Raw genomic sequence first — 25,855 nt, 5'->3', positions numbered from 1 at the left:
GGATTGTAGGTAGGTTTATGGAGACAAGTCAGACCATCTCTAGTCCTTGCAGAATGAGAGGATGCGGGGAAAGGACCTAGCACAGTTCCTGGTACCCTGCCGTTGTTTAATTCGAGTTTGTTCATTTGTTCCTGGCAGAATATTAAAAAGGGCTTTACCCTCTTCCTGTGGAAGGTGATTAATCCTGGTAAGAGCTCAGCAGCACCAACAAACACAGTGTGGGACAAGCCTGTTTCTAAGCATGAGCTGGGTAAGGAGGACGAGAAGGGCAAGAAGAATAAGGAAACGTGTGTCTGTGTTGCTACTGTTGCAACCACCACAACAAACAGGAAAAAATAGAAGTTTCCGTATTGAAAAGTGTGCTTCGTTGAGAGAGCCTGGGGAACAGGGTGGATGGCAGGGTGAGTCCTGCTGCATTGAAGGGCCTGACAGTATGTGATTCCCTGCAACAAATGGTAGTGGTGGGGCATGTGTACACACAGACACGCAGCGCCCAGCCTCCAATTTCAGCGCTGGCAGAAGATAACAATTCTCAGCTCGCCTTTCCAAGGTTATTTTTGGCTGGGGCTGTTCGCTGATGGCAAAAGGTTCAGCCCCCTCCCAGCTCCCTCCCTTGTCCTTGTTCAAAAAAGAAACTTGTGCTTGTAAACTGCTCACTCCCAGGGAGACCGGGAGAGAGGGCTGCCGATGGGGGGTGGGGAGAGGGGCTAGGGGTGCGGGAGAGGACCCCAAATCCTGCTTAAGCTCTCACCACTCCCAGGGTATTTTCTAGCGGAGGGTGTGCCCCGGCGAGAAGCGATCTCCAGGGAAGGCTTGGGCCAGGCGCGCAAACAGGCGTCGCCGGGGTCAGGGTAGCTGGCACTGGGAACGGGCTTTTGGGACGCCTCGAAAGTGAGTCTAGCTGGGGGAAGAAACTGCGGGCATCTCGGGCGATCCGGCTGGAGAGGAAGTTGGGCGGGAGAAAACTTTCTTGGAAGGTAGAGGCCAAACTCTGCTGGGGCAGCAAGGGGCAGCGCGGAGAGCGAGGAACGGTCGGTGCCGCCGGAGGGCGCAGGGCGCGGGCCTGCTGGGGAGGGGACCGGGGCGCAAGGCGGAGTCCGGGCGCGCCGCCAGGCTGGTGGGGGGCCCCGGCGGGCTGCAGATTCCCTCTGGCTCCCGGGAGCCGCGGCAGGACCGGCCAGGAGGCGCCATGGAGGGGAGCCCCATACCCGTGCTCACGGTGCCCACGACGCCCTACCAGGACCAGCGGCCGACCGGCGGCGGGGGGCTGCGGCGGCCCACCGGCCTCTTCGAGGGCCAGCGCAACTACCTGCCCAACTTCATTCAGAGCGTGCTGTCATCCATTGACCTGCGCGACCGCCAGGGCTGCACCATGGTGGTGGGCAGCGACGGCAGGTACTTCAGCAGGACGGCCACGGAGATCGTGGTGCAGATGGCCGCGGCCAACGGGGTGAGTGACCTGGCCGCCCCTCGCTTCCCGCCGCCGTCCCCTCTCCCCGCCCCTGACCCCTCCCGCCTGCTGCCCCCTGGACGAACCTGGACCCGAGCTCTGCAGCTCTGCCAGGTCCTCTCCTCCAGCGTCCGCCACCGCCGTTCTCCCAGCCTCTCTGGCACACCCGGAACACCCGGGCCGTGTTAGCATCCACCGCCCGAAAGGCCTTAAGGGTTCCCCGCCCTTCTTTGAGCCCCCCCGGGCATCCTGAACCTGCCACATCGCCATGAACTCTCCTCCGACTCTGCCCACGCCTGGCACCTGCTCATGTTTCTTTTCCACGTTCTCTTCCCCAGCCCTTCAGAAGTATTTGTTCTGACCGCTTTCACAACCTCCCTCTAAGATAGACTTCTTTCGTAGGCTCCCAACATCGTTTTTTTTTCCTTTTCCTTCTATGTCCTCTTTGCAATCTTCTTCTTCCACCCTAAATCTTGGTTCTGCCAAATTTAGCAGTAGTGTTGTCTCAGAACACACACACCCCAGTGTTGATTCCTGACGTATTTGGCAAGCATGGACCCTGAAGGTTTTTTTTAATATCATTGGTTCGTTAAGCCCGTGGAATTATTGCATGATTGATTTGATTAGGGAAGGGATGGGGTGGAGATCAATTCGATGCTCTACAGCCTGGGCGTTCAGTTGCCGGGAGGCATGTCTCTAAATGGTCTGAAATGAGATTTGCAATGCCTTTCTTACAGCAATTCCCAACTTCTCTCCAAGACGCCCTTTGGCATTTGACATTTCATGCCTCTTCTCCCTGTCAGTTTTCCTCTTCATTTCCTCTCCATTCTCCCACGACCTCTGCAGTCTCCTTTTGCAATCTAAATTCTCAGACCTTGGGCATTTCTCCACCTCCCTCCTTCCTCCCTATCTTACAACTAGAAGCACCATTTGGCAAATAGCCTCATACTCCAATTTCCTCCTTCCCAAATCCCGCAGCATCTCAAGGACTTCGCCAAGAGGGATACCTCACTTAAGGGGTCTCTGAATTCTCTGTGGGAAACATTGTCTAAAAGAGTAATTTCAACCTTCTTAAAGCGGTCAGACCCACACACATGGAACTTTTCTTTAAGTGAAATCTCTGCTGATGTATAAATGAGTGTGAACATTTTAAAAAGTGAAACTAAACGATCATGTGGCATTTGGATTCCCTCCCTCCTTGCCAACCTTCTCCTTTTTATTTTCTCATTTTTGTGTTTTAAAGAAGCTTTGGGGATGTCCAGGCTTCACATTTGTCTAGCGTAATTCCCCCTTCTCAGTCTTTCAGGGATGGGGAAAGAGGATTTTTTCTTTTTTTTTTTTTTCAAATAAGCAAAAGCAGTTGGGAGAAACAGGGCCCTGCGGGGTGAATTGGGTGGGGGAGTGGTGGTTCCAACCCCAGCAGACGATGCTGCTGGAGATACAAGGCTTGCATTTCTCTCTGGCTCCTCACTGGGCTGGATGAAAGCTGGCTCGAATCAGGGATCTGGAGAGAGGTTGACAAATGGTCTTTCACTCTTGTCTGACAAAGCTGTTCCTGTGGAATGATGGAGAATAACAGGCCTTGGGAGAGCTATGGCAGCTTTCATACTCCTTCCTGGGCCAATTTTTCCAGGGAATGAGAGAAACATAGCCTGTCCAATATTTATTGTGGGTCAGGATATTTTTGAAGCTACAGTTGTTGATTTGCATGGGCAAATTATTCTTATGCTTTATATTTCTTGGCACACTTTACCATAAGGACTCTTCAACCTCTTACTTCAATGGGTCTTCTCTGGTAAACACATTTTATTAACTTTAAAAGTGGAGTTTCCGTTAGGAGATAGTTAGCATATGTTAATATATGCTTAAAATAGAGTCAAATTTAACGTAGCAGCTGTTATGAAGGACAGCATGACAAATTGAAATCCACATAGAAGCACCATCTCTTAAATAATCTGAAAATACTGCTTCTAAAATGAGTGGGCATGGGTGAAGAAAATGGTAGACATTTATCAAAATTTCAAACAGCCAGTTTTAGTAACCTTTTCCTCATTTTGTTCACCTTCTTGAGGGCTTTTGCAAAAGCAAAGTGAATGATCAGAAGGCTGGCTTGGGGAGAAAGGTGGTTTAAAGGGACTGTATAACCATGAGCAAACTTGGTCTTGACTAATTGCAAATTGGTGGGAATGCACTTGCCTCCTGACTTGGCTGCTGAGTTATACTCAGGAATGATGCGCTTCGATTCCAAACGCTTTGGCCTTTTTTGATTTCCTGTTGGATATTCATAAACAGGGGTAGAAGAATAGTAGAAAAGTAGAATTTCTTCTCTTTGAACTGACTTGACTCTAACTAGGTGGGCTGCATTCTCTCTATCTGAAAAATCTTGGTTTTGATTGAAAAGTTAATTTTACAAAGCAACTTTCTACAAAAAACTATAGTTGCTCTTTGATTATATAGTTACTGGAGGAGAACAGAAGTTTGGAATTTCTAAAATGATAAACTATACTACGTATATTTTAATATCTCAGAAAGTTTGAAATAGATTCTCAGACATACACCTGTATAATTTGGGATTAAAAAATTTTTGTTATGAAAATGTCAAACTTTCAGAAATGTGGAGAGAATAGATTAATGACTTCTATATGCCCATACCCTAACTTTACATTTTTAACATTTGTTAAACATTTTTATTAAAGATTATTAACATTTTTCTATATTTGTTTTATCTTTTTTGGGAGCTAAAGGATTTTAAAATACATTAAAGAAAATGACATTTTGCCCCTAAATTCTTCAGTATGGATCTCTAAAAAAAAAGAGAACATTTTCCTTGACAGTTACAATGTCATTATCATCCCAAACAAAATAAATGATTTCTTTACGTCATTTATTACCTAGTCCACATTCAGATTTCCTCAATTATTCTGAAATGTTTTTTTATAGCTGATTTGTTCAAACTAGTTTCTCCTAATCAAGGAACACACATTGCATTTGGTTATCTGTCTAAAACCTCTTTTAACCTAGAATGTACCTCCCTCTTTATTTTTATTTTAATTTTGCTAATGAAATTGACTTGTTGAAGAGACTAGGTCAGTCAGTTATCCTGTAGAATACCCCCCCCCCGCCTTCTGGAATTTTCTGATTACTTCTTTATGGTGTCATTTAACTTTTCACTCTATTCCTTCTTTTTTTTTTGAACTAGAAATTAGTTCTCGAGTCTTGATTAGATTGAGGGTCAACTTTTTCTTTTACAAGACTATTTCACAGGCAGTGGTATATATCCATGTTGCATCATATTGGGAAATATAATCTCTGGTTGTCCCATCATTCATGATGCTGAGATGATTATGGGGCTATGCTGCTGATTGCCTGTATCTTCCATTATTTTCCTCCTTGGGACCAGCCAGTCGCCTGTTGGGTGAACTTTGTACCATGTGAGTATTCAGTTCCTTATCCTCTTTACCCAATTGTTTTGGCATTCATTAATGATCGTATCTTGAGTAGATTATTTCATTAGGGGTTTCAAAATGATGATATTCTAATCCCCAAATTCCATCTACGTGTTTTAGCTGGCATTTTTCTATAAACTGGGCATTTTCCCCACAGTTGGGCTTTGGTCATCTGTAATATAGTTCCTTCCGGAAAGGAGAATATATGTTTATTTCTCTCTCTTTTTTAATTATAGATTTTGAGAGTAAAGATTTGGTGAAACAGCCACCTCCATTGTTGACATGACTTTTGTTTTGCTTTTGATTTTTTGAATATCACTATGGCTCTTTGATTTTTATATAATCCACTTGAAGGGATTAATGAGAGAAAAGATACTTTTTACCTGTTTTTTTTTTTTTTTTGTGAGGAAGATCGGCCCTGAGCTAACATCTGCCAGTCCTCCTCTTTTTTTGCTGAGGAAGACCGGACCTGGGCTAACTTCTTCCCATCTTCCTCCACTTTATATGGGACGCGGCCACAGCATGGCTTGCCAAGTGGTGCGTTGGTGCGCACCCGGGATCCGAACTGGTGAACCCTGGGCCGCCGAAGCTGAGCGCGCACACTTAACCGCTTGCACCACCGGGCCAGCCCCTTTTTACCTGTTTTTATAGTTTATATATGCCTATGTGAATTTATCTAAGAAATCCCCGGAAGTATTTTAACTCCCCTTTAAAGATACAAGCTATGTCATACTCTGTAGAGGGAAAAAAACCCCTACAAAGTACTAAGAGTAAATAGTATAATTTAAATGAATTGAGATTAGACTTAGCTTGTAGCTAATTGATTTCTTAACCTATTTCTATTTCCATCTGCTTCAGATCCTCTTTAGGGGTTTAGATCCTCTCTGTATCAATTTATTCTAATCTCTTAAAGCGTTCAAGAGCTCAGTGCAACACAGTGGCTACAAGAATGCCTTTGCCCTTCTCTGGGTGGGTCCATCTGAGGCTAAGAGCATCTCTCTCTCTTCCTCCTCTTTAGTCTCATCTTCTTTTTCAGTCCTAAAACACCCTTAATGTTGGACAAATGACAGCACTGTGTCTGCCTCAAGATGGTACTAGTTTTTCTAGTCTTCTGTCTCTGGAGATGACACTGGATATCAGAACTGTCCAACAGAACTTTCTGTGATGATGGGAATGTTCTATAACCTGCACTGTCTTAGGCACTAGCCACGTGTGACTATTGGACATAGGAAATGCACCTAGTGTGACTGAAGACCTGAACTTTATATGTTATTTACTTTTAATTAATTAAAATTAAAATTTAAATAGCCACAAGTTGTTAGTAGCTACCGTACTGCACAGCACAGCTCTACAACTTAGCATTTAAAATCTACTTTTTTTTTGTTGATAGGTACAGATTGTTACAACCAAAAGTAACTATAGATTAAATAAAGGTAGGTCACCAAATACTACAAACACATTTTTTGGCAAACCCAAACCAGATTTCTTCATATGATAACCACACACTGTTGACTTCAGCCTAGGAGGCACTGAGGTACGGTGGAAAAAGCACTGTATCGGCAGCTGGAACGCTCGCCTTCTTTTCCTGGCTCTGCCGTACAAGTTGCAGGGCACATGCTTTAGCCTCTTGAAATGCCTAGAAACCACTTGTTTCCTCATCTATAAATTGGGTATGACAACATCACTGAATTATCCTGGAAATCAGATGAAGCACTGCCTATGAAAGCATTTTGTAACATCCACGGCACTAAGAAATGTAAAGGAGTGTTATTATGGTCCACTGAATACATCTCAGATAATAATGATTTGACTGCATGTGTTGAATAAAACATGTAGCGGGCCCCTTTGCAAACACTTATAGCTCTCTTGCAAGTTTTAGCCAAGCGAAAATCCATTTGCTGACCAGCCATGCACTGTACTGGCCATATGATGATCAGTAGTAATAATAATAATAATAATAATAATAATAACATTGAATTACAGAATTCAAGAGTTGCTCAATGCCTCGTGAAATCTTTTAGTGGGGGAAGCTGGAGTGCAATTGTATGAGGAATGCTGGGTGAACAAGGGACTTGGGTGTGCCCTCCAGATAGATGCCTGCACAGGTGGTATTTGATTCCAATGGGTCATGAAAAGGTGGTTGCTCCAAAGAATGAGAATACATTTGCCTTGGCATTTATTAGAATTATCTGGGGAACAAATTGTGGTGTGGCCCTAAAGACAAGGAACATAGGTTTGGAAGGGAAGTGGAATGGGATATGGTGGTGCGTGGGCTATAGGGAGGGAAGAAGAAGGAAGCTGCGCCTCTTTCTTGGAAAGGATCTGGAAATCTGGGGTTTGCTGATTCCAGGTCTTGTCTCTAGAAGGGAAAAAGAACTGGGTGGTCATTGCTCTGTATTTTTTGCTGGGGTTCACAATAGAATAGGTTAATGGAATGAGCCACTGTGGCCCAGACATTGGGAGGTTTTGTAATACATTAGAAAACCCTAAAGAGCCTTCCATAACTCTATCTTGCTTCCCTTCCCAAATCCCCATCCCTGAATTGTGGAATTGGGAAATCTGTTATATGAGCAATAGCAAACTTCAGGGAGCCCTTGCTTCCATCCATGTCCCTGTTTGGGTCAGCTCAGTCTTGATACTTTCAGCCCCTGGTCTTCATTCACTTTTTTTATGGGGAAATAAAAGGAGTGGGAGAGGTTTTGAGAACAGCTGGGCCCTCCCAGTTGCTGTTGTGGGTTATTTTAAGCTTTGTTTAATGTGTCCAGAGTCCCAGATGGCAGTTATAACTAAGCTGCTTTATTAAATCTTGTGATAAAGCATAAGGATGTTTATTGAAAAGACAGGCACACATCAGCAACGTTATGTGTGAAACTTGCCCTAAGAATTTTCTATAAAACATCTGTTCTCTCTGAGCCCTTTGTGAACTCTGGAAGTTTGCTAGTTTCTGTACAGACTTAAGGAATAGAAGTTGGAACCTATTTTTGAGGAATCTAAGCATAGATATTGGCTTCACCAACCTTAACCCTCATCTTTTGAACCCTGACCACTCTTCTGTTAGACAACAGTAACATGAACAAACGTTGTAATAGAATTTGAGCAGGATTATTTGGGAATAATAGGCGGGGAAAAAAAAGGTCTACATTTCCCAGGGATTTTTAAATTGAAGGTAGAAAGTCAGGGCTGGAACATCCTTTGTTAGCTAGCCTACAGCCTTGACACTTAATTGCAAACACTCAAGATTTGGCCAATATGCCTTTACTGTTTATCCTTGCAGAGCCAAAGGGAAAGTTTTAGGTCCTTTCATCTGACTTGACTCTCATTAATTATGAATAAGAGGATATCTAGAGTATACATAAGACTTGTTAAAATCCACATTTTCTGAGTCTTTAAATATCTTTCATCTCTTACGTTTTTAGTGACGTCAGATTTTGGATTAATGTCTATATTTGTTTGAAGAGAAAATTTCAGGAACATTCAATCCCCAAAGAAATTCTTTTTCTTGGCGTAAAGTCACAGAAGTCTTGCTTTCCCTTTCCAAGTCTCTCCTAATAAGTGTTTTGTAGAAATATAATATTTAATTATTGCCTTTCCATTGTTTTCTCTTAATAAGAGGCCCATTTTGTATCTAGGGCTATCTAGTTCTGTATTTACTAATAGAAAGAGAAAGGAATTTGAAATCAGAAGACCAAAGTTTATTGGTCAAAATACTCCACAAAATACTGAGATGAGAGTTTTACAACAAATAGTTAATATCTACAATATAGGAAAAGCTTTTCCAAATCAAGAAGAAAATTCAAACAATCCAAAAGAAATATTGTCAACAACAAACACATGAAAAGGTGATCAATCTCATTAATAACCAAAGAAATATAAATAAAAGCAATCTTTCAATTTGAAAAAAAGTAGAAAATACGCAGAGGTGGTGTGGGTGTTGGAAAATTGTCATGTTTGCCTACTGTTTGCAGAAGTTAAATTGATACAACTTTTTGGTCAGGCAGTTTGGCAGTATATGTTTAAATTAATAGAGTACTTGTCCAATAATCCAGGATCCCTTCATCTAAGAATCTATCCTGTAGGTTTTCTAGCACAAATGTGGAAAGGTCTATGTACAAGAATACTCACTGCAGCATTTTGCTAAACAAAAACTTGGAAACAGTCTATATGTTCAACAGTAGAGAACAGGTACATAATTTATGACACAGCCACACCATGGATGCATTAAAATCCATAAACAAAGGATATGAATCTATATGTGACATGAGAAAGATATGAATGATAGTTTGTTAAGTGAAACAAAGCAATTAGTAGAGTATCATCTGTAGCACGACCCCACTTTTGTGTATATAGTTTAGGCATAGACAATAGAGTTGGAAACACACTGCAAACAGTTAACAGTGGGTCTATCTGGGGTATGTGTGTGTGTATGGGGGGGGAAGAAGAATCCTTTTCTTTCTACTCTACTTCTATTTATTAAATAATCATACACGTATATGCATTGCTTTTGTAACTAAACACATCAGTAAAGAATAACGAAGAAAAAATGACAAGCTGGATTGGAATCATGGTACTACCATCGCAACTTGTATGACTGTGAGGAAGTCACCTCGCCTTCTAGGGTTTGTTTCCTAATTTATAAAAATAGGGAAAGTGATGATGCTTGCCTCCCTCATCTTCCAGGGTTGTTGGGAGGATTGAATGTGATAATGGATTATTAATTATTTTATTTGTTCATATATTACCAAACTGTTTTCCTCTGATTAGAATAAAAAAAGGATGTGTGCGTATGTGCATTTCAGTCTCAGTAGCTGACCACAGTTGCTCTGGTAAGGCTTCCTCTTGACTTTTGGCATTCCTCCATGCCTCTGGCTAAGGCTTGGGTGGCGACTGCTGAAGTCATGATCCCCTCCCGCTCCCAGCACACACACACACACACACACACACTCTCAATCACTCACGCACACACAAACACACATGCATTCACACTCCGCCACGGTACTTGAGATGGCAGCAGCTGCTCTGGCATAGACTTTAACTTAACATAAAGGACTTTTTTTGCATGGTCTGTGCATTATTTCCTGTTATGAATTCGCTGGGTCAATGCCACGCTTTTCCACCTTAAACTTCTCTGAGGCTCAGGCTGTAGTAAGAGCACACTCCCCTCACCCCTACCTCCTCCTGCCCCACTGCCCCCTATTGAGGCCAGATCTTAATCTGCTCATTTCATGAGGATTTTCAAGCCTAATGGACTGGGCCATGTGAGAGATTACCGAGAGGAACAGACTAAGCAGAGGCTAAGAGACTCCAGGCTAATCTGCTGGGTAGCCTGAAAATGCACAGCTGCAGGCACTATCGACGCTTTAAAGCATTTTGTCAGGATCTTTGTCAGGGTGCCTGTTCCTGCAGCCCTGCTGAACGTTTGGTGAGGAGGCATAATCTTTTTTTGGACAGGATCTCCTAAATGTAAAGTGACAGATGCTAATGTGGAATATAATACAGAAGACCCAGCTTTGCTGTCATAAATAACAGTAAATTATTTAATCTTGCTGAGTTGTAAATCTATGATTGCCAGAGGTCTTTAGTTCACTGAAACATACTATAGGGGGTGGAGGCACTTAGCAAGTGGCCAGTAATTATTTCCCAACCAGACAGAAACTGGTCTGATGGAATTTACTTAAAGATTCATGTAAATGTATTTTAATTAATTGTGACAAATGCTCAGAGAAAAACAGCTATAAAGAGAGATATATATTCTATCTACAAAGGTGCCAAAGATACTGAGTATTTTGCTTGGGGATTATATATATGATTTGTGTATATATATAAAATTCCTGTCTACCATAAAAGTGCCAGATGTAACATGCTCTTAGGCATTTAGATAGTTTATTATGTACCGTATGTGTGTGCACATGTGCATAGGACACATCCCCCCAAAAATATATCTTCTTCCCTAGATATATTCAAGAAGAGAGTAGAACAGAGTCCCAGATGTTAGAAATGCTTGAAGACTTCATAGAATTGAAAGAGGTGACTAAATGTTCCCAAATGACCTATATGTCTATGATAATAAACAGAATTTATGCTGGAGTTGGATGGACCAATTGTAATAAATATAAGCAGTGTAAATCCTACCATCCTTGGCAGGAATCTGTCTTGCAAGGACAGCTTTCTGCGGTGAGCTCAACAACATGGAGAAGTCAGCAGGCCAGCATGGTACATGCCAGTGGACAGTGCAAGTCAGGGGCATAGATAGAGGCAATGAAAGCAGGTCCAGGTTGAGATAAGGTTACAGACGTGGTCCTATCACTCCTTACCATGGACTTGAGCAGTTTCTTAGTGAGCAGGTTTGGTGGTGAGGGAAGAAAGGAGACATTGTACTCACGCAGGCATGTTATGACTAATTTTCTATTTAATTATTGGCAAACTACGTTCAGTTTGATTTTTTCCATAGTGTGGATTTAGTCCTCAAGTATTTTTTGGTTTCACATATAAAAACTTTAGGTAAACGAACACTTTACCTGGTCAATAAATGATGGTACATTTAAATAATGGAACACTATACAGCCACTAAAATCGTGTTGTGGAAGAATATTCAGTGACAGAAAGATAGACTCCAGGAAAGGGCTAGATATATTAAGTGAAAGATGTAGGCTACACAAAAATCCCTTCCATAAAAATTTATAAATATTGAAACAGAGAGAGAGAGAAAAAAAAAAAAGACAGAGAGCCAGCCCTGATGGCCTAGTGGTTCAAGTTCCATACTCTCCGCTTTGTTGGCCTGGGTTCGTTTCCCAGTGGCGGAACCACACCACCCATTTTTCAGTCGCCATGTTGTGCCGGTGGCTCACATAGAAGAACTAGAAGGACTTACAGTTAGATATACAAGCATGCTTGGGGCTTTGGCGAGAAGAAAAAAAAAGAGGAAAGATTGGCAACAGATATTAACTCAGGGCAAATCCTTTCCTGCAAAAAAAAAAAAATAACCAAAACAAAACAAAAAACAGAGACCAAGACACATAGAAATAACAGAGGTCATTTTTAGGTTTACAGATGATTTTTATTTTCTTCTTGCTTATGTGTACTTCCTAAATGCTCAAAAAAGGAACATGTTTTGGGTGCCAGACTCTGACCTGGAGCTTGGCTGTGTTACCTGTTTTCATGTTCCGTCCTATGATCATTTAGATCTTTTTGATAACAAAACTGAGATCCAGAGGGATTCAGGATCTTTCCCAAAGTCACATAGCCGGTAGGTGGTAAAGTCAGTTTTCACATCTTTTCCCACTGGATACCAAAGTCTCAGCTCATCCCAGGGCATTCAACTCTGCCTTCTTGACCTAGGAGGATCCAATCCAGTTGGGTTGATCACCTCATACAATGGCAGCAAACAGGACCCTTTCTTGTTTTGTGAGCCAAGCCCTATACCTTAAGGTAAAGATCGCAGCATTTGGGCCAACCCCGTGGCTTAGGGGTTAAGTGCGCGCGCTCTGCTGCTGGTGGCCCAGGTTCGGATCCCGGGCGCGCACTGACGCACCGCTTCTCTGGCCATGCTGAGGCCGAGTCCCACATACAGCAACTAGAAGGATGTGCAACTATCACGTACAACTGTCTACTGGGGCTTTTGGGGGGGGGGGAGATCGCAGCATTTTCCAAGCACTAAATTACCTAATCATCAGGAGGGATGTAAACTCCAATTTCACCACCCCCATTTTGCACCTGAGGAAAGCTAGATTGCTTGATCTTCTCAGTGAGATCTTGAGGATTGGTGGGCTCACTGAGGAACAGAACATGGGCCAAACTGCTAGATGCCTGTGACTATTCTGCACTTGTTCAGATGTCAGGAATCGAATGTGAAATCCATCTTGGTTTGGTGCTAATGGGCTCTCATCTCTGCTTCCAGCCCCTGAGGGTGTGTGCAAAGACCTCCAGGGGGATGGTAAGCTGAGGATGAGCTCGGTTGCTCCCATCCAGTCTCCACGTAACAAAGCGTATAACTGCACAATTATCCATGTGTAAATGGAGAAGTCCCTTGATGTTTGGATAACCACATCCATGTCTTGAGTTTGTTATTTCTTGAAATTCCACTTAGCCATCTTCTGCTTACTCATGTGCAGCACTGCTAAAGGGCTGGCACTCCTTTCTGACAGCTGGGCCCGAAAGACTGAAGTCCTGCCATCCATGGCAGCCCGGCTTTGGGCTTGTTCGTGGGTTTTGTTTTTTGTTTAACTGAGAAGACAGGAAACAGGCGTCTTTGTGTATATGGCTTTCCATGCACTTCGTAGATGGACATGGTGGTGCTGTGTGGTCCTGTACAACACTCTCTCTGCGAACCATCAAGGAAGTGTCTGTTTATTGCTCTCTTCAGTCTCTCTGATTCATTTTGGGAATCACAGGGATATGACACCGTGAACGGAGGATATTGAGGAATGTCGGGCTTACTTTTTCTTTTCTCTCTTTGGGACTCTTTTTTTTAATGACTTATTTAAAGCTAAAAGGAAATCATAAAAGGGAAGACTAATTTAAGGGAGTTCACACATGAAAACAATCCCCCTTTTTTTAGTTTTATGTTACTGGGGACAACTCATTTGGAGTCCAAATCCTGCACCTTCTCTGAGATTCTAGCCTGAGGGTTTAAATTGTGCATTGCTGCTTTCTAGGACTTTAATTTGAGCTAATTAGAAACTGAATGCATACTAAATCTAATTTAGAAGAGTAGTTGTTAGCATTCTGAAAAGAGGGAGCCATCAGGAATAAAACCATTAAGAAAAAGAGTTGTGTCAGGGCCCAGCCCCATTGCGTAGCGGTTAAGTTTGCGCTCTCTGCGTTGGCGGCCTGTGGTTCGCAGGTTCGGATCCTGGGTGCGGACATCCGTGTACCGCTTATCAAAGCCATGCTGTGGCAGGCGTCCCATGTAAAGTAGAGGAAGATGGACACAGGTGTTAGCCCAGGGCCAATCTTCCTCAGCAAAAAAGAGGAGTGGCAACAGATGTTAGCTCAGGGCTAATCTTCCTCACACACACACACAAAATAGTTGTGTATGGGCCCTGGTGTAAAGAAATAGAAGTGCTGGGACAAAGCTTTGGGAAATAAAATTTTCTCTTTCTCAGGACACTGGTCTGTGGCATGTGGAGGGCACATTGATGCCCTCAGTACCTGCTAAGCCCATTCATGGGTGAAGCAAACAGTGATACAATTTAGGGGAGGTTTAAGAGTCGATGGAAGGCACTGGGATCAAGTTAGAAGGATAGACACAGAGAGATCACAAGTAACTGCACCATGGGAAATGATGATAGTTGCACACTGCTCCCTGCTATGTCCCCCCTTTCCCAAGCATTTAGAAGGCAAGACTGGTTAGGAACAAGTTCACGCTGTGTCTATCTATGTATCTGGGTGTCTGGGAAAGCGATGCCTCACATGTATCTGCAGGTGCTCGTGTGACAGTGTTCACGTGGCTACCTGTGGATCCTGGGATCTGTATCCGTGTGCCTTCTATGTGTGTATGTAAGTGACAGTGAACTAGGGTTTACCTTGCCCACCTTTCCTAGTAGGAACCGCAGGACATGTTCCTCGGTGGCGGTAAAGCCCACCCAGGTTAGTGTACTTTCTACAGGGCTGGGTGGGGTTCCCCTTCTTCTAGCCAAACACAGACCATATGGTGTGGGAGTGGCGGTTCCTCCAGTGCCCCGTTTGGGAAAGTCAGCGAGGGAGCAGCAGAATGCCATGGCTTGGACCTCCCCTGGCTGTGGTCTGGGTTTCACTCAGGAATAAAAGTCAGATGTTGCCTGCTCCAATGCTATAAACAAAGCCAAAGCTAATTATGTAAATAGACCAATTTTCCTTGTCTGCTATATTGGCGGAGGGTAGTGTTTCTAGGACTTTTTCAGAAAGTGAAGTGGTAGTTTAAGGGATAATCTGCTGTCTAAAAATGAATTATTTTAGATGTTGGGGGAGGGGGGTGAGATTTGGGGAAGGCAATAGCATAATCTGTGTCATGTTTACTTTCACAAAGATTTCTTTTTATATAATCTCATCTTAAGTGAATTTTCACAACCCTGTACCGTCTCGGCTTTGCAGATGAAGACACCAAGCCTCGGAGAAGTGAAGTGGTTTGTTCTACTCAGGGTTAGAGCCAAGACAGTCATATCTAGATCTTTTCACTTCAAGTCGAATGCTTTTTCTTTATACAACAGGGCTTCCAAAGGTTATATTTCTTTGGTCAATTACTAGGTCTTGAAAGCTGTACCTTTCCTGATGATACCTGTCTTGGGCTAATTGAGATAGGGAGAGTTAACAGAAGAGGAGGAAACAGACACACAGAGGAGAAGGTGATTTGAATACGGAGGCAGAGACAGGTGATGTGGCCACAAGCCCAGGAACGCTGGGCAGCCACCAGAGGCTGACAGTGGCAGGGACCAGATTCTTTCCTGGAGCCCTCTGAGGAAGTGTGGCCCTGCTGGATTTCAGACTTCTAGCCTCCAGAACAGTGAGAGAATACATTTCTGTTGTTTTTAGCCTCCAAGTTTACGGCAATTTGCTACAGCAGCCACAGGAAACTAATATAGATTTTGCAGTAGTTTACAGATTTTCTTTTAGTTTCCTAGGGCTGCTATTAACATATTTCTATAAAATTGGCAACTTAAAACAACAGAAATGTATTCTCTCACAATTTTGGAAGCCAGAAGTCAAAATCAAGGTGTCAGCAGGGCCACACTCCCTACAGAGGCTCCAGGGGAGAATCATTCCAGGCCTCTTCTAGCTACTAGTGGCTGTCATAGTTCTTGACATTCCTTGGCTTTTGGCCACATGGGTCCAATCTCTGCCTCTATCTTCACACCGCCTTCCTCTGTGTGTGTATCTTCTCTTCTATGTGTCTATTTGAGTACGAATAAGGTGCTGCCCCTTTCATGATGGAAGTGGGCCAATATAATCAACCTGCCACCAGGTAGCTGGCTGATCACTCTGGGAATGGTGCCATATTAGGGACTCTATGTTGGTCTCTGCTGCTGGCAGATTCGGCACTCAGCAGTGGCTGTAGCCAGGTGGGCCTCGGTGACTGGAAGTCTACATTGCTGAGCCCATGCATAACCTCCATCCCTGCCACCATGGCCACTTTGTTCATGAGCCCACTGGACAATGACAGGAGTGGCTGAGGAAAGAGGCTGACTGGTATTCACAGATTTGGTCATCCTATCCACTTGATTACTAAAATCCTCCACTGCTGAGGTCACCTTTTGGTGAGCATTCACATGGGACACAAATATCTTCACAATTTTTTATATCTTACCTTAGAAGCCTCATCACTCTGGCTCATGCATCTCCTCCAGCATTTGTCACCCCTCAACTAGATTTATATACAGTGTCTAGCACTACCTCATTTTTCTGGTATTGGTGGGTAAATGAGCAGGTCCACGTTAAGTCAAATTTCCAGATAACTAGAATTTAATCTTCTGTTAATGTTCCAATTATAACAAAAATGTTTCAGGTTGAAATTTTAAGTGTATTTTCCCACTTTAACCTTAAACAGAGTATATACTACCTTTTCAAAAAAGAAATAATTGAAATTTAATGACAAAAAATTTATCTATAATCTCTCCTACTTAAATAAACCTCACATATTTATTTCTGTATTTTTCTAAGTGCTATCTCCAAGTGTACATAATTTTACACTGTTGTAATCACATAAAAGTTATTTTGTACTCTGCATTTTTGATTTAGCATTAAAGCATTGTCTGTGAGTTCTTATAGCAAATAAACCTGAAATATAGGCAATTTTTATTGCCTTAAAAACAATAGCAAGTTATTTCTCACTCACTTAATAGTCCAGTGTGGATGTTGCTGGTGGGCAAAGACTCTTGTCTATCCAGTGAGGTAGGGACCCAGGTTCCTTCCATCTTGTGGCTCTGGCATCTCTATGGTCACCTGTACAGAGTCTGTGAAAGGGGAAACAAGCAGTGTAGAGAAGGCATATCTGCTTCTGAACATCCTTAGCCCAGAAGAAACACACATTACTTCTGTTCTCGTTCTCACACTAGTTTATCACTCATTGTGGAAACTAGTCATGTGGCCACACCTAGATGCAAGGGTCGTCTAGAAAGTGTAGCCCCTGGCGGGGTAGCTGCTTCTTAGTTACAACTCTGTACTATGGAAGGGGATCAGAACTTCTTGTGGACTGTGTACCCAGTCTGCCACAGCTCCATGATCTTCATAATTATCCTTTTAAATAGTTGAAGAATATTCCATAAGTTGTTATCTCACACTTTATTACCAGGTTCTTCATTATTAGACATTCATGAAGATTATTTTTAGTTTTTCACTTTTAATGAATACCACTGTAGGAAACATCTACAGAGACACACTTTTTCTCTTTTAAAGATCATTTCTTTAAGAATTATTCTGAAAAATGGGAGAGAGAGAAAATTATGAACAAAAGTTACAAATATTTTTCAAATTCTTGAGCCTACGGTGTTATTCCTTGAGGGCATTGACTAAATTATATTCACTGCTGTATCTGCAGGGTCTTCTACATTGCCCATTTCATGGTAATAATAAAATGACTGAATGACTAAATAAATTTTAACAAAAGCATATGGAACATAGTTTATCATCGCTCATACTTTATCATGGATAATAATATGAGTATAATGATTGTCCTATGTCTTTTCTGTCTTGATAAATGGCACCACCATCCATAAAGTTATTAAAGGTAGAAATCTGGGTATTGACTCATTTCCTCGCCACCCCTGTATTAGTTATTTATTGCTATGTAAGAAATTATGACAAAACTTAGTGGCTTGAATAACAAAAAATATTTATTATTGCTCACAGTTTCTGTGGGACAAGAAGTGGATCGTTCTGACTTAGTCACAGTCAGATATTGGTGGAGGCTTTGTCATATGAAGGCTTGACTGAGGTTGGAGGATCCACTGCCAGATGGCTCATCTACACGGTTGGTAGGTTGGTGCTGGCTGTTGGTGGGAGGCCTCAGTTCCTCCCCATACAGGTGCCTACACATGGCTCCTTGAGCATTTCATGACATGGTGGCTGGTATCCCCCAGAGTGAGAGCAAGGCAGAAGCAACGATGTCATTTATTGCCTCACCTTGGAAGTCACACACTGTCACTTCTGCAATGTTCTACTAATCATCCAGATTTGCCTTATTCAGTGTGGGAGGGGATGTCACAGAGGCAAGAATGCCAGAAGGCAAGGATCGTTGGGGCTATCTTGGAGACTGGCTACCATAGCCCTTCTCTTCCATATTTCATTCCACCTACATGTTCTGTTCATTCTCCTTCCAAAAATATATCTCATATATAATCACTTCTCTTCATTTCTACTGCCTCTAGCCTGGTCCAAGACACTCTTCACACTCAGCTCTGCTGAGATAGCCTTCCAACTGATCTTCCTCCTTCTGCTCTTGTCACTTTCTAAGGTATTTTTCACAGAGCGTCTATTCATTAATTTTTTCAATTAATTAATTCAACATGTATTTATTGTGTTCTTACTACACGCTAGGTTTGTTCTAGGTTCTTGGAATATAGCCTTGAAAAAACAAAGTCCTAGACCTTATAAATAGTGGGGAAATAAATGAACAATATGGAAAATGTTAGATGGTAACAGGTCTAATACAGAAGATTAAAGCAGGGTAAAGGAAATAGAGGACAATAGGGAAATTAGGGACTTCAGAGTGCTGTATTATATAGGGCTGTCGAGGATGCCATGTCTGATTAGTTGACATTGGAACAGAAACCCAGAGGACAGGAGGATGCAGGCTTGTGAACACCTGGTAAGAGCGCTCTAAGCAGAGGTAAGAGCAAACGCAAAGGCCCTGATCGCGCTTGATGTGTTTGAGGAACAGCAAACCAGCCAGTGTGGCTGGAGCAGAGGGAGGGAGGGAAGTGGAGAATGGCAGGCGATGGGGGTCAGATCATGTAGGGCCTTGTAGACTATGATGAAGACTTTGGCTATATGTTGGGTTGGTGTGGGACAAGGAAAGTGATTGAAATGTTTTGCTGACATGATATGACTTGCTTTTTATTAAAAAAATTTTTTTTTAAATAAGATCATTTGGACTGTTTAGTCTCTGATCTTTTAAAATGTAAATGATAATCAGGTCACTTCCATTGCTTAAAACTCTTCACTGGGTTCCCCTTGCACTGAGAATAAAATCCAAGCTCCCTTAGCTATTATTATTATTGTTATCGTTATTATTAATATTGACATCCCATTATTGTCTATCACAGAATCCTGCTGATTTCCTTCCTAATATGTATCCAACTAGTAACTATTCTTATTATTATTAGGCTTATTTGTTTATAACCTGCCTCCTGCACTTGAAAATACGTGCTCTGGGGTAGTGGTATGTGGGTCTTTCTGTACTAGATCATCCCAAGACTGCTTTGTTTTTGGAGCTCCTGTGTTTGCTCTTTCTAAATTTTTCTGTATCTTCCCTCATTGTCGTATTTGATCAGTGACCCATTTCTAGCAATGCCATAGTTAGTGCCAGGATAGGTTTGCTGTTGAGCGGGGTGCTAGAGCTTGCTCTGGCTTGTGGGCTACATCAGTACTTCTCAAACTTTAATGGACAAATGAATTATCTGGAAGGAGGGGAGGGTGTTTGTTAAAATACTGATTCTTCTTCAGCAGCTCTTGAGTGGGCCTCGAGGTTCTGCGTTTCTACCATGCTCTCAGGGGATTCTCATGCTGCTGGTCCTTTGAGTAACAAGGGGATTTGATCACCAAGCTTGGCTGAACATTGGAATCACCTGTAGAGCCTTTAAAACTACAAATGCCTTGATGCCACCCCCAGAGACTCCGACATAGTTAGTCTGGGATGCAGTCTGAGTACTGGGAATTTTAAGGTTTCCTTAGTGATTCTAATTTGTAATAACATTTGAGAACCACTGGATGGGATGACACTGGGCTCTATTTTAAAACAAAGTATACCAAGTAATGCCCCTCCGGGCTGTGTTGCTTTCTTTTTTTAAAGTCAGTTTTGTAGCTGTAGAAAGAGTCTGGCCACACCCATGGATGATCTCCAGATCTCTCTCTAGCATGACTGGATAGTTTCTCTGATGTCCCCAGCACATGCTGTCACTTAGTGGCAGAAATCAAATTCTTGCCTTCAGAAGAGTGGTTGTTCTGAGTGCAGTTAAAATATACCTGCTGACGAGGAGGCTGTAGGAAGTCAGGTCCCTCCTGCATGAGCTTGTGCTGAGGCAGAGGAAGGGGGTGAAGCAGAGAAGCGCTCCATTTCTTTTTTCTTGTAATTTCTTTCTTTCTTTCTTTCTTTTTTTTTTGTGAGGAGATCAGCCCTGTGCTAACATCTGCCAATCCTCCTCTTTTTTTCCTGAGGAAGACTGACCCTGTGCTAAGAAGCGTGCCCGTTTTCCTCCACTTTATATGGGACGCCGCCACAGCATGGCTTGACGAGCAGTGCGTTGGTGTGCGCCCGGGATCCGAACTGGCGAAGCCCGGGCCGCACGGAGCACACGCATTTAACCACTTGCGCCACCAGGCCAGCCCCCTTTCTTGTAATTTCTAGCATGTGGATGTACAGAGTTTCTAAGCCAGTAACCAGCTAAGAACTTCTTGTGTGGTTCAAGCTAATCCTTTGCTCATCAAAAGCAGATGTTTCAAACTACTGAAAATCAATGAGGCAGATCCAATTTTACAGGTTAATAATTGACTGCTAGATGAGGGTGCCCCCAAATGGTCTTCCAGACATTGAGCATGAGAGACAACCCCAGAGCCCTCCCCCGACCCCTAACCTAAAGCTCACTCAGTTCATCTTGCCAAGTGATTTACTGTGTATTAACAGAGCCTGGGGCACTTTCCCATTGAAATGCCTTCAGTCTCATGTAACTGGATTGATTTTTTTTCCTGGCTGATCTAGATTGGACGACTGATTATTGGACAGAATGGCATCTTGTCGACACCTGCTGTTTCCTGCATTATCAGAAAGATCAAGGCAGCTGGTGGAATCATCCTGACAGCCAGCCACTGCCCTGGAGGACCAGGGGGAGAGTTTGGAGTGAAGTTTAATGTTGCCAATGGAGGTATGTGGTTCAGAATATGCCTCACTCATCATGATTTCTTTCCTCTTGTATTATCATAGTCTTACAATGACCCTCTCATCATAGACAAGCAAGTGGAGAGGAAATGGCTCAGAAAAACCCAGTAAGGTGATTGTATTGACTAGGGTTCTCCAGAGAAACAGAACCAATAGGATATAAAGAGATTTATTCTAAGGAATTGGCTGGGTTCTGGTTCAAGATGGCAATGTAGGAAGATCCTGGACTCACCTCCTCCCGTGAACACACCAAATTTACAGATATATTGAACAATTTCTTCTGAGGAAAAAAAAACAAAAAGACCCCTAAAAAGCGGTGGAGTGACCCCTTCACATCACACACAGTGGGGAGGGAACCCAAAACCTGGAGGAGTGAAGGGTTTGTATCCCACCTGGGGAACCTCAACTTTTAAGACCAGCCTCTGAGACATGAGCCCCCAAAACATTTGGCTTTGAAGAACAATGGAGGGCCCACGAGGGACCCTCTGGGCTGGGAAGTGAAGGATGGATCTTAATGGGCTAGCACACAGACTCACATTCCCCAGGGCCCAGCGAAGGAATTGGCTTACGTGATTATAGAGGCTGAGAAGTCCCAAGATCTGCAGTTGGCAAGCTGGAGACCCAGGAGAGCCAACGGTACAGGTCCATCTGAGTCGGAAGGCCCGAAAAGCAGCAGAGCTAGTGGTGTAACTTCCAGTCTGGCATCGAGGGCAGGAGAGGACCGTTGTCTCAGATTGAAGACAGTCAGGCAGAGAGAGCGAATTCTCCCTTACTCAGCTGTTTTGTTCTGTCCAGGCCTTCAGTGGGTTGGATGAGGCTCACCCACATTGGGGAGGGCAATCTGCTTTACTCAGTCTACTAATTCAGATGTCAATCTCATTCAGAAACACCCTCACAGACACACCCAGAATAATGTTTAACCAAATATCTGGGCACCCTGTGTCCAAGTCAAGTTGACACACAAAATTAACCATCACAATGCCCAAGGAGACAGGACAGGGAAGTGGCATAAAGAGATCTTGAACCCACTTGATCTCTTCGTTCCTCACACTCCTCAGCACAGTGAAATGGTTGAATAACGGATGCTTGTCTGATATGGAAAGACTCTGGATTTTAAAGTTGGAACATACTCTCAAAGTCATTTAGAGCATTCCCCTCATTTTGCAGATGAACAAATCAAAGCCTTGAGAGGCTGTTATCTGCTCAAGGTCACACGGCTGCTCTGGGCCAGAGAAATGATATTTTAGCATGATTCCTGGACACTCTCTTTCCTATAGTGTTGACTTTCTCTCACTGAAATGCTTAGAGTTATTTTACTTTTTCTTATATTTACAGAAATTTATAGTTTGGAGGTCCTGGTGGAGTGGGATATGTGTATAGGGATGTGTATAGGAATTAAAAAATTTTTTGAACGTATATAAAGGTAGAGAAAGTAGTAAATGGATAGCGTGTATCCATTACTTTGTTTTTCCATTTTGCTTATCTTTTTTCTTCCTGAAGAGTTTTAAGGTAAATTACAGCATGAAGACATTTCACACTTAAATATTTCTGAGTGCATCTCTTAAAAAGAAAGACATATTCCTACATGACTACATTATCACACCTAATGAATGGCACTAATTCTCTAATGTGATCTAAAACCTAATCTGTATTCACGTTATTCCAATTGTCTTCAAAATGTTATTTATAGCTATTTTGTTCAAACCAGGATTCATCCCAAAACCATGCATTGCATTTGATTGTTAAGTCTCTTAAATCTCTTTTAATCTAGAACACTGTGTCTTCGTGTGTATGTGGGTGGGAGCTGAATTTTAACCAGCAACAGTTACCATTATGAATTATTCCTGGCCCCAGGAAAAATAGCACATCCTGAAGGGAATATACTTATCTCCCCCTTCTTGCAGCCATTTTGGATATTATCCAAACAAAGAACTTTATTCATGTCAAGTGTTAAAAAAAAACACAACACTTGATGAAGTGCCTTGTCTTTGAAGGCATGCTTAGAGAAACCCTGCTTCACTGAAAAGCACACTTAAGACCTACATCTAGTCTTGCAGCAGCTACTGAATATTTTAGGAAAAAATATACACTGTGCAGGTATTCTATACACTGATAACATAGGAAATTGAATAGGCTCAGAAAATGGCAATTTGTAGAGCAATGTAATATATAAGTTGCCAAACTAAACAATGGATTTCAAGTAAGCATTTGAAATTAATATCTGACTTCATATCTTGCAAAAGCATCTCAGTCATCTCTATGATATCCTGTGAGGCATTAAGGGAGAAGATATTATTTAAATACCCTATTTGTAGACTAAACTATAGGAGGTTATGAGACCTATTCAGTCATACCTTGAATATGGGAAAGGAGTTGAACTTATTTAGCCTTTAACTATGTTGAAAGTCCTTCCTTTTACATTTAATTCTTCATGTTTGCATGTCTTGGCGTCATTAATGAAACTGACATTCCTGATGGCATAGACAGATTCGGTTGGTTTCTTCCTAATAAAAGTAGAATAAATTTTACCATAACTTCTTTTCCAGAAGAGGTATTCATCTCTTCTGATTGTGTGTCATACAGATACATCTTATGGAATAAATTAAAAGGCTAAGGGTCTATAGAATTAGTAAGCATATCCAGGGAAATGGGACACGTGGAGCTATGTTGCTTTTAAAACATATTTAGAGGACAGGACCATTCTGAGTTTGTTTTGAAGTAGAAGGGAAGATGCTAGAGGAGAAATGGAATCAATAATAAAAATACTGATTTTTCTTTGAATACTTAAAATGTGCCAGGCACCATACTCAGAAGTTTACATACATACATTATCTCATTTAATCCTCATAACAACCTGATGAAGTCACTGAGGAATAAAATGGTTTAAAAAACTTGACCAGTGTCACAGAATTAGTAAGCTGTGGAGTTCATTTAGAACCTAGATACCAAGAAGGGGGCAGAACTGAGTAACAAGGCGAAGATGGGGGAAGAAGCAACTTTGAGGGGTGCAGAATGAAAGTTTTAGGAAATAGTTGCCTATATTTGTTAAAAAAAATTAAGAAGAAAGGTTGCCTGCTAAGATAATGGGGTAAGAATAGACAAGGGACTTGAGATAAATGGAGATGTTTTGTAAAAGGTACTATGGGAAATTTGTTGAGGATTCCTGAGGGGTTGTGAAGATCAGGTGAAGTTAAGCAGCCTCATTCTTGGGGGGAGCCAGTTTGTGTAATTTCATGAGTACCTTCAGCAATGCATGGGAGTCTGGGAATGGTAGCAATGGGAGCAGATGGTGGCGATGTCCCGGGGTTGGGGCATGGCAGTGTGGGCATTGCAGAGCATCAAGAGGGCTGGTAGCTGTTAAGAGTGTCTGAGCTGACATCAGAGTATTAGAATTCAAATCCAGCCTCTGTCAATTACCAAGTCTGTGACCTTGGTTAAGGTCACTTCTTGCAATTTCGGTTTCCCCATTTGGAAAATGAGGATAATAATAATTCTTACTTCTTTTGCTTTTTGTGAGTGGTAAATTCCATATAAAGTATGAAGTGTGGTAAATGTAAGTTTCAATAAATGTTGGCTTGTGTTGTTATGCTAACAAAGGCATAGCTCAAATGGGTCTTGCCTGGGACAAGAAACCAATGAAACCAGAATGGCCTGAGGGCCTGGGATTAATCAAGCAATGATGGGCGTCAGCATGGGAATGAGGAGCAGGGTCAGCAGAGGTGCAGAGTAGGGTAGATGGAAGATAAGCAGGGTAGATGGAAGACTAGTGGGCTGAGGACACTCAATTTTGATATTTTTGAAAGAAGCATTTCGAAAGACAATAAGACATAAGGTGTGACTGTACCAGGCATTGACTAAAATGAAGAGGAAAGTCTTTGGAATGGAAGATGTCAAGGAACTTCGAAGTTGTCAGGGAATGCTGAGGTTGGTGACGAACTCTGAGGTTATCAACATGGGTGGTTGGGTGGCATCATGGAAAGTTATCTAGCATGCCAGAACCTGTTGTACTTTTGGAAACCAGTATGCTTTGGCATTAAAACTCAGAGAGAGACTTCTTTTCAAAAGGGATGGACACAGCCAAAGAACATAGCGTGGCAGCTAGGGGCCAGAGGAATATTCATGCATTCTTTAATTTAGCAAGCATAAAAAATGCAAAAAACCAAACAAGACTGTTTACTTTTTAAGTTTTGCAAAAGGGTAAAAAATGGTGAGAAGTGAAGTTAGAAGGGCTGTGTTTATCTCTTTGTGGTCTTCACTTTTCCTATATGACAAGAAAATGTGAGTATAATCTACTAGACCCTTTTCTTTCCCACCTGCTGGAATGGGGCTATTGCTATTTCTGATTTTTTTTTTTTTTAGCTGAGGAAGATTCGCCTTGAGCTAATATCTATTGCCAATCTTCCTCTTTTTGCTTGAGGAAGATTGGCCCTGAGCTAACATCTGTGCCAATCTTCCTCTATTTTGTATATGGGTCGCCGCCACAGCCTGGCCGCCAACAAGTGGTGTAGGTCCGTGCCTGGGACCTACCTAACCACTAGGCCACGGGCCCGGCCCCTATTCCTGATTTTTTTTAACAGCTTTTTTGAGGTATAATTGATATACAAAAAACCTGCACATATTTAGTGTATGCAATTTGATGAGTTTGAGCACTATTCTTACTTATATGATCAATGAGCATTTATTGGGGGGCAGTAACAGTGCTATGCTTGAGGGCAGCACTGTCCAATAGAAATATATTGTGAGTCACATATGTAATTTAAAATTCTCTAGTAGCCACATAAAAAAATAAAAACAAAGAGGTGAAATGAATAATATATTTTATTTAGCCTAACGTATACAAAATATTATGATTTCAACATTTTGCTATATAAATTATTAATGCAATCTATATTTTTC

General features: G+C 42.2%; 1 protein-coding gene across 2 annotated transcripts in view; it reads left to right on the top strand.

Moving 5' to 3' along the window:
- Positions 1-1,140: 1,140 nt before the first annotated feature.
- PGM5 (phosphoglucomutase 5) overlaps positions 1,141-25,855 on the top strand; it is a 176,938-nt gene continuing 152,223 nt past the window's right edge. The window contains exons 1-2 of one of the 2 annotated variants that reach the window (XM_087444517.1): positions 1,141-1,450; positions 20,783-20,945. In XM_087444517.1, coding sequence (XP_087300643.1) covers positions 1,190-1,450; positions 20,783-20,945 — 424 coding nt within the window. In that variant the 5' untranslated portion in view covers positions 1,141-1,189. The remainder of the gene's footprint in view (positions 1,451-20,782; positions 20,946-25,855) is intronic. The other variant, XM_004440642.3, reaches the window with a different exon arrangement.

This window comes from Ceratotherium simum, chromosome 20, assembly GCF_057802395.1.
Source record: "Ceratotherium simum simum isolate JZ-2026a chromosome 20, ASM5780239v1, whole genome shotgun sequence".
NCBI classification, from domain to species: domain Eukaryota; kingdom Metazoa; phylum Chordata; class Mammalia; order Perissodactyla; family Rhinocerotidae; genus Ceratotherium; species Ceratotherium simum.
The sequence above is the reverse complement of the archived record's forward strand: the minus strand, read 5'-3'. Positions and strand labels throughout refer to the sequence as shown.